This window comes from Trichosurus vulpecula, chromosome 3 (genome assembly GCF_011100635.1).
Source record: "Trichosurus vulpecula isolate mTriVul1 chromosome 3, mTriVul1.pri, whole genome shotgun sequence".
NCBI classification, from domain to species: domain Eukaryota; kingdom Metazoa; phylum Chordata; class Mammalia; order Diprotodontia; family Phalangeridae; genus Trichosurus; species Trichosurus vulpecula.
This window is the reverse complement of record NC_050575.1, coordinates 17,168,978-17,178,928: the sequence shown is the minus strand read 5'-3', so window position 1 is coordinate 17,178,928 and position 9,951 is coordinate 17,168,978. Positions and strand designations below refer to the sequence as shown.

The 9,951-nt window shown below is 38.0% G+C and overlaps 1 protein-coding gene across 1 annotated transcript in view; it reads right to left on the bottom strand.

Moving 5' to 3' along the window:
- Nucleotides 1–5,133: 5,133 nt before the first annotated feature.
- RCOR1 (REST corepressor 1) overlaps nt 5,134–9,951 on the bottom strand; it is a 132,236-nt gene continuing 127,418 nt past the window's right edge. The window contains exon 12 of the mRNA XM_036750439.1: nt 5,134–9,341. Within this exon, the coding sequence (XP_036606334.1) occupies nt 9,300–9,341 (42 nt within the window). The 3' untranslated portion in view covers nt 5,134–9,299. The remainder of the gene's footprint in view (nt 9,342–9,951) is intronic.

Genomic DNA, 9,951 nt, shown 5'->3' with positions numbered 1-9,951 from the left:
AAATTCCCTCTACAACGTTCCAACAGTCATCCAGCCTCTAGAAGGTCTCTAGATTAGGAAATCAATCATTCCCCAACGTGGAGGTTCAGTCCATTTTGGGACATCTCTAAGTGTTGGGAAAATTTCTTGTATTAAATCAAAATCCTTCCATGTGTCAACTGCTTCCAGTTCTGTCTGGGGCCATGAACTCCAAGTCTGATCTTTTTTCCAAGTGACACTATTAGGCTAAGCCTTACTTTCTCGAAGCTAACATAACATCCAATCCTGTCACCATCTTGGTCACCCTCCCCTGGGCACAATAGTCTAGATAGCGTCTGAACAGGGTAGAAGACTAAAGGATTTCTCTGAGGTCTACCACTACCATCTCTCTGAGTCTTGTCTATTTCACCTTCCTCAGCTAAAGTGATCTCTCATTATATTATTTGCAATACACAAATGCACTCCCTTCAATAACCCTACTTATCCTCCCCGCCACTATCTGCCCCCAAACTCAAATTGAGAACAGAAGCTGTTTATTTGTTCTGACCTCTTTTACAGCACCTAGGTTTTAAAGACAGAAGAAAAAGTGATAGTTTATGGTGGAGGCAAGAAAGTAGACTAGATGACCTCTACAAGTCTCTTGGAGTTTTAACTTCTCTTCCTTTTATTCCCCCCCCCCCCCACCCTCCAGCTGTGTTTGCAATGGATTCCAAATACCAATTCTGAAAATGCTTTCGAAAAAACCCAAAATGTCAATGCTGATACCTGGAGTCCATCTTGTAATGGCTCAAAGTGTTAGCTGCTATTATTTTTCCAGAGGCAGTATAGTGAAATGGTTAGATACACAGTCTTGGAGTCAGGAAGAGCTGAGTTTTAAGTCCTGCCTCAGACACATATTGGCTATGTGACTATGGTCATGTTGCAACCACTCAATAACCAAGGCAACTCTCTAAGACTACAAATTACCGAGTAGCTGCATTAATTAGTGCTGGGCATTCCAAACACTGATAAAAATCAGTTAAACACATGCAAAATATTTTTCAAAATGAGGAAACTAAGGCCCAGAATGGAAAAGGAACTTGCCCAACCAAGTCAGCAGCGGAAGTTTACAGTCCAGCGGTCTGTTCTTATTTCTTCTTTTATCCTCACCTCAAAGGAGGAATGAACATAGTACCTGGGGCCTGGCAAATAATATGTATTCAATAAGTACTTATTGAAATGCAATCCTCCTTATTTTACAGAAAAGGAAATTGAAGATGAAGTCAACAGAACAGCTGAAATTAGAATACAGTCTATGTTCTCTCTGCTACACACACTTTCATCTCAGGTGTGTCCTCCAAGGCTCTGAAAAATTGTACAAGGACATGTGCAGGAGAAGAGAAGAAGAGGGGATGATATGCTGTAGTAGGATAGGACACTGGACTTAGGAGTCAGAGAGACCTAGGTTCAAATTCCACCTCAGATTTCTTTGCTGGGAAAGTCAGTTAACCTGTCTATGCCTCTGTAAAATAAGGGAATTAGATTTTATGGCATCTAAGATCCCTCTCATATCTAAGTTTATGAACCCATGATCCATGATTTAGTGAGGCTATGGTTTGGCCTTTATAAGTAATATCTGGACACATTCTGGGGATAAATTTACTTCAAGAAAAAGGCTTGATTTAACCTACACATACTATTCCCCCCTCCCCTCACCTGTTCATTTGGGGGCTCTATTTGAAGAACCAAATGCTAGGAAACATCAACTTCAAAAACTCCCTTAAACATCACAAATTAGTCCTGAGGGATCCAAGACTTGCCCTCCAGGGACAGACTTTAGAAGAGATGACAAGCCTTACCTTATGCTAACATCAATGAAGGGAGCCATCCCAAGAAAGCCTGAAGTTTTCTGCTTCTTAATTCTCCTCTACAATCTTTTAGTAAATATTAAGAGGCAAGAGGAATAACTAGATATGACTTGTAGCAAAGAAGGTAATCTCACAGCTGCCAAAGGAAGATTAAGTTACAGAACTGCCAAGAGGGAACCTGTGGGAGATGATAGATATGGAGGTGAGGGGGAGGATTGCAAGAAGTGTAGTACAGGGCAGCGAGCACAGGAAAGTTTCCAGGATATGGGAATATTTGTCATGACTTTTAAAAAGGGAAACTTCATCATCCCTCTTTAAAAAAAATTGTGAGCATTTGAAAAAGAACATAGGGATTTTTTAGGAGTCAGTATGGAGTCAAGAACAAGCTGTGACAAGCTAATTTTATGTTCTTTCATGAGATTACTCAACATCCTAGCTTTGGGGAATGCCAGAGACACAGTATTGCTGAACTTCAGCAAGGTATTTGACAAAGCTTCTCATGATAGCATTGAGGAAAAGATGGAAAAATTATAAATCCAAAGCTAATCACATAAGAATTTCTTGACAATCAGAGCTGTCCAAAATGGATGGGATGTCACAAGAGTCTATTAAGCTTGTCACTGGAAATGTTTAAAACAAACCCAAAATGCTGGAATGACCTCGATTGAGGATATTTTAGAAAGTGAAAGGCTCAAGCTGTCTGTGCCGGATAGAACAAGGCAATGCTTCAGGCTCCTCCCTTCCAACCATGTGGTTTTCTGAACAATAGTACTAACATTTAAATATGTTGTAATGTTGGTAAACTGGCATTTACTGTTTTTACTAAGGGCCAGGCACTGTGCTAAGCACTAGAAATATGAAGCAAAAACATGATCCCTGCCTTCAAGGGAGCTCACACGCTAAGGGTAGAGCTCATCAATCAAAGGAAAAACAGTGGGCCCCAGTAATTCAATTCCAAATATCTTCAAGGCCAAAGGAAATCAAGTCAATAAGAACCGGGTCTCACTACCTGAAAATTGTTGAAATTTAATTCAACAATAATCTCTATTTCATATCCCATTTATACACATGAAGGCAAATGCTTTACCAATACGATGTTGGTGGAGACAGGAATTGGTTCAACAATCCCATTACCCGACTTATACCCCAATGAGATCAAAGACACAAAAAAGTTTTACATATGAGTATTCGTACTACAAGTACTTTTTGTGGTAGCAAGACAAACAAAATTCGGTAACAAAGTGGATGACCATTAATTGGGAAACAGCTGACTACAGTGCGGAACATGAATCACTGGGAGTAAAAAACAATGACCAACTGATCTAGACATGAGCAGCAGAGTTGTACAAGCAGATGCACACAAAGAAAGTACAACAGACACGATGCCTAAAATAATGTAAATGGAAAGTAATTACAATGACCAACCTGGGAACTAGTCATAGAACGAAGCCATCAGTAAAGCTTTTTTAAGCTGCTGCCTCCGTCATGGTCTTAAAACATGACAAAGTTCAGAGATTGCCTAGTCAAGAAGTGAACTTTATTCATATTGACACGTCACATTTTTCCCCTCTTGTATCCTATTGTCTATTCACTTCCACACTCTTGTCTACATACATAAGATCTTTAATATAAAGAGGTTGTACAAGCTATCCAAAGTTTTAGTGTAGAGTTTTAAGCTTTATCAATTTTAGAAGTGTAAATGTGACAAACGAAAAATCTGAAAAAATTTTAAAATTTATTTAATTTTTTCTTATACTTATTTAATTTTAACAGGATGAATTTCTGGATGAAACTTTCTCACACCAATGATTTGGAAAAGGAAGTCTTCTTGCTTGGTTACCTTATCTTCATTATACTTTTTCTTGTGGGGTCAAGTCAAAACTGTCATGTATGCTTTAAAAACTTGCTCTTGAGATGTTCTTAATGCTAGGATTACAAATACAATCCTTTCTGTCATTAAACAACAGCTGATGAAAGTTTTTATAAAGTTGGATAATCCACCAGAGCAATATGTAGCATAAGATGGTAGTTATGTAGAACCTTAATAAGAAACATCAATATTTTAAAAACAACCTCCCCAAATTTTAAATAAGTTTGTAGCATTTATATTTAAGCAATTAAAGCTTAAAACTACACTAAAACTTTTGGGATGTCCTGTATGTGTGTATCTATTTACACATATACACATCTAATTACATAGTTGTGTCTCATATCTTGTAATGTTTTCACATACATTGTTACATAGCACTAATAAAGGCTTTCAATTCATATATGAATTTACCTAGTTACCTAGACTCCTAGAGCTCAAATGGGAAGGAGTCCACTTCTCATTAGCCTGGTGATCATAGCACATATAATGGGGACCCCTGGAGGTTGACCACCAGTACAAGAAATGATTTGTACTGACATCCCTGTAGACACTGCTTCCTCTGGTGAGATGATAGAAAGTCAGGCAAACAAAGGCACATCATCGTAACTGCAACCTTCAACTTGAGTGGTGTAAAGTTATAAGGGTTGGATAAGCCTTTGCCCCAAATCTGAGTATCCTGGGGTTCAGGAGTGGCTGTTACAACTTCCAACCTTATTTATCCTTTCTTGCTTGTTGTTATTAAACACTGGCCATCTGTGGTAAACCTCTGACTGTTCTTTCTTTGCCTAACCCTGGAAAAAAGAAAAACAGGTAGCTAAACTAATGGAGACTCTTTTAAACAGCTACAACCTGGCTCATATCAGCATATGGGTCACCAAGAATCAGTTTCAAAATGCTACAAGGTACCTTACTTGTCCACCTGAAATATGGGACTAATAAAGACAAACCCAAGGCAATAACTATGCTCAAACTCATATTTCACAGTTTTAGGCTCAACTAATATTGATTAAAAGATTAAAAAAAGGAAAATTAGTGAAATCCCCTATGAACAATCTTAGTACCATTTTAAGAGCTATGACATTTGTTGACTCCTCATGAAACTGAATGCAAGGGGTAAGTGGTTTAGTCTGAAAAGAGGGCCATGTAACTAACTATTCATGGATAAAGAGAGACTTTCTTCTTGATCGAATACCTCTAATTGAAGAAATTTTAGAAATAAATGTGCATACAGGTAGAACCCAAACATTTGATTTCTTTATCTCAGGAAGGGATTAAGAATGAGGACAAGAGGGTTCAATAAAGACCTTGTTACTGAGTGAAAAAAGGGCCGGCTAATTTCCAGGGATGATATTTTTCGATAAACTACATCCTTGCCAATACCAAGACCAAATCTAGAAACAGAAAACACCAGTTTAGAAAATTTCATTGAAGGGGAGAGGTGGTTTTACTCCAGGTTTTATTACATCCATGGCTTGAAAAGGTTTTATTTGATATCGGCAAACATAGCAAATCATAGAAAAAACTGAATTATGCAGAATTTCACAAATGAATTTTTCAATCTCCACTATAATTTCATTTACAATAAAATGATAATCAGAAAAACAAAAGTTACCTTTTACCTTTCAATGGATTAGCAAGTTTATAATGCTATGAACATTCACCACAATAAATGTGCTGAATAATAAACAAACAGGCCCAAGAGACGTTAAAATATTACTTACAACAGCATTATTACAACATACTTTAAAATTCCAATGTGTAATTTATCACTTCAAAAGCTATACAGCATTTCCATTATATTTGCAAACTTAAACTTATACATCTTTTAAAATCTTGAAAAACTTTTTAAGCTGTCTAAAAGCACTTAACAAAATTGATAAAATCTACATAATGGAATAATACTATACAATCCAGTATAAATTTTCATCTTCAGAGAATATGACTGTAAACACTCATTATTATACAACATGCATAGACTATACTGACCTTCCTTCTTCTGAACTGTCACTGCAATTGTGCTTCACGATCAACAGAAAAAGCTCCACAAATCCAGGGAGTGGCTGAAAGATTGTAGGCAATTAGGCCCCTGCACGAGATCACCAGCATCGGACTAGCTAAAAACTACCTCAAGTCAATAAAGAGAACAGGGATTAATTTTGTTTTAAAAGCTTGAATCCTAGGTCATTCGTCAATAGACTTTAAAACAGGGGAAACTGAGAGGCTCTTTATTTCTGGTTGGCGCCGTAGGTAGGGCCTTGGCTCAATTGAGGAGTCCATGGCTGCCCTGGGCTCACCTAGCAGTGGCCCAGTGAGCGGTAATGCACTGTTTGGCTCATATTTGGTGTGCAATTATACCAACAGTATATCAGATATTTAGAAAGACAAATGAAGGGCACAGTTTAAATTTAAAGTGACGATGAGTATATTTAAGTGGTAGAGTTGAGAGAACTTTTTAAAGGACATTTTAACAACTAGTTTGAACACCATGGTTAGAGTTTTAAAACCCAATGACCTTCTGTAGATTAGAGGCTTATGTGACCATTAAGGGATCCTCTAGGTTGAAAACTTTTACAAATAACTATCAGGAAATCAGTATCTTTATTGGTATAAACTTATCAAGACACAACACAGTGGCTGTGTTATATACACTAACCTATGGCTCCTGTGGACCAGAGCATATACTGGAATTGTCCACAACTGCTCAACTATTAAGCACAACTGAGGCATAGTCATTTCCTTGGTTAAGAGAGCTATATTACAAAATTGATCACTGTGTTTCAGGAACAGTTAACACAATATTCAAGTAACGAGGTGTTTAAATGGTTAAGTGGAAAAAAACTTTACCTAGTACTTTACACACCTATGAAAAATTAAATAAAACAAACGTAATTTGCTTATGCATATGTAATACACTTTATATCTCTGAGGGATTCTAAACTAAAAGTTAAACTATCATTTGCTTTAGTGATACTGTATTTTGCACAATAACTTATAATTAGGAGAAATAAATTCCCATTTCCACAAAAATTTCTATAATTATGACATTCACATTGATAATTTTTAAGAAAACAAAATTTAAGTGAACATTACATCTTCTGCAGTTATCATTGCAGACTTTCACATGTCTGAATGCCACCATTTGATGCATATAATTCTTGATCCATTAAAAGGGGTCTTAATATAAATAAGACCAAACTGCCTAGCTTTTAAAGCTAAGTGATTTCTTACATTTAAAACATCATTGCAAAGACAGTGTAATGAAAATCAAAGGTAAAAATACAGTGCTATCTTATGGAAAAAGCTACAATGGCAGCGGTCAAGCAAAGATGGGTCACTTATTTTTTCCCTCTTTTTATCGAATGAAAATTATATGCTATTTATTATACCTTCGAGAGTGTGCCAAAACTTAGCTGCTAGGAAACATGAATGGTAGCTTAACGGGACTGGAGCCTAATTCACTAAAGATTAAAGACCTGGTGGCTTTGACCTGTTTGCCATTCTAAATTACAGGCAACAGCATCTGGCTTCCAAAGCACTGCCATAAGGGACTATTTCTTAATCAGAATATCTGTGGTAGGAGAAATTAGCTTTTTGGCAAAGCCAAGAGGGCTCCTGCCACAAAAGTTGCTGATGTGCTGCCGTTAGCATAGAGAAAGCATGGGTCGTTGCTCTGGAAAGATGTGCAAACCTGTCCCTTGATTCTTCTTACCTACACCATCCCTGCCGATTCCCCAATTCAGCAGCAGGCTGGCTGGTTTTTTTTTTAAAAAGGTGATTATTCAAGTGTTGTTCTGCTCCCACTGTCATCATGCAAGAGCAAGCAACTGCTGCCCCTCTCATCTTTCCTCCTCTGATATCCTCAGTATGTTCCACTGAGCAACATACAGACCTTGTTTAGGTGCAAAAAGGAAAAGAAAACATCCTCTTTCCTCTGACTTCTGTACTTGAGTACTCTTTTTCCAGAATCACTTCTAAAAGTATACAGTTCTCAGGTGACCCTCTTCCTAAGCAGAGGATCAATTAGCTTAAAAAGCAAGGTGCACAGAGGGACTTAAAACACGTGTCCAATTTTAATTGCATATTTTAAGTTCTTAAGAAGGATGTTGTACCTTAAAGCATCTGGCAAGCAATTTTGTTTTTGGTACTGAAAACAGAAACTAGAAATCAAACTTGATCATGCCAGGAAAAAGTATTACCTAGAAAAATGCAGGCTGAATTTAACACGGATCTGGATCTGTGGCTTGCTAGTCTGCTCCTTGTCCACCTTTGTAAACACAAGGCCTGGTTTAAAAAATATCTATTCTCCAAATCTTAGAGCCTTGGTCAGACATATTTTAGCAGTCCAACCAAAAGGCATTATCATACTACCTTGGAATATATGTCTTTTTATCATCGTCTTGTTAGACCAACCATTTCTACACTCTACCCTTTGACCCATGTGGATTTTTGTTGTCACATGTTGGTGCATAGGTACATAAAGCAGGTTGTGATTGAGAGGCAAGTTGTACAAAGAAGAAAGGGAAATGCAGCGAGCTTTCACGAAGTAGTCACCAGCCATTTGACCACTCATAAATAAGGAGAAATTCTAAACCTGTGCTCCTGTCAGAATCTATGGCAAGCACACTCATGCTTGCCACACCTCATATAAATACAATCATCTTTGGCAAGCAGCAAGCTTTAAGGAAAGAAGATGACATTGAAGCATAATGGTCATATGGATGCCAAATGTGAAAGGCACCAATTCCAAATGGATGAGCACCAGATAAAGTTGTTTGGATTCAATCTCTAAGGGGTACCGAGAAAGGTAGGGAGTATAGTGTTGGGGAAGGTGTGCCTGACCAGGGTTACAATGCAAAATGATGAGGGTGGTAGCACTTTACTCAACCAAACTTGAAGCTACAGTAACTCAGGCTGGTCTGTTCACTAATAGTGAGTTTTTCACCAAGACAGATCAGGGGTTGGCTTAAAAGAGACACCTGCCATTAAACCATTATGGTCTAATAATTACAAACCATCATTGGGATCTAAGTTGAGGAGACCATGAATGGCACTGGAACGCTGAGCACTAAAAAGTCACGATGCAGTTTACAAACATAGACTGTGTTTTCAGAGGAAGCATGATATCTGGGTGGTCAGTCAACTCAAAAATGAATAGGAGGCTCTTCCTGGAAAGCTAAGAGTGTCACTATTATAATTACAATACACACAAAGCAAAGATTACAGGCAATACAGAGTTAGACCTTCTGAGCTGACTCTTCTCCCCCTTCCACTCCCTGCCGATTACTGTGAGACTGTTGGGAGAGTAGCTCCTCTTTACGGAGACAGTTCAAAAACCAACCCACAAACTATGTGGGATGCAGTGATTTCCCCCAGCGTTCAGGCAGGTACCGATGAAACGAAAAGCAAACCGGGAAGTGGAGGCAATGCAGAGGAATGAGCAAAGAATTAAGGCAGTTGCAGCACAGGACTGGAAGTGTTTGCCTTTTTTGGTAATAGCTGCTTGTCCACATAGGTATGATGCAGATGGCTGTCTGAGGTTCGGTAATACCTGATATCTTGGATAACAGTAGTTAACGCAAATTATTCTAAGCTACTCAAGTCTTTCACGAAGCGGATGCGTATCTGACGTCAAGAACAGAAGTAGCCTGTGGAGGAGGAGAAAACCCAGTGTTAAACGAAACAGCAAAATGGGCATCAATGGAAGAGAAGCAGCACAGCAGAAAGGGTCAGGAAACAAAAGCTCCCAACTCCCTGTATGACCTTGGATAACAGCAATAAAACGAACAATAATAGCTGATACATACAGCTCCATAAAAGAGATTTAGCAACTTGTTCATGGGTCATACATCTAGTAATACCTGAATAATACAGCAAAGATACTTTAAGGAAACCATGGGCCTGCCTGATCTACTTCAAATTAACAACATTTAAATTAAAATAGCACAAATTTTTTCTAGTTAAGTCAAGTGATTTTAAGCTGATTGTATGAAAAAGTTACTCATTTTAAAAACCTCCTTTGCCTCTAATTACAAGTCATCCTAAATTTTCTTTTCTTACCTGTAAATATTAAAAGGGAAAAACAGTGGATAGAGAATTGGAGACCTTGGTAATTGTCTTGCTTCTGCTTCCAATTGCAGAGTCCCCTTTGGTCTTAGGGCTTCAGTAGCTGGACTAGACCTCAGAGATGACCTACTCAGTCTAACATCTTCAATTTACATATGAGAAAACTGAGGCACAGAGTGGGACAGTGATCTG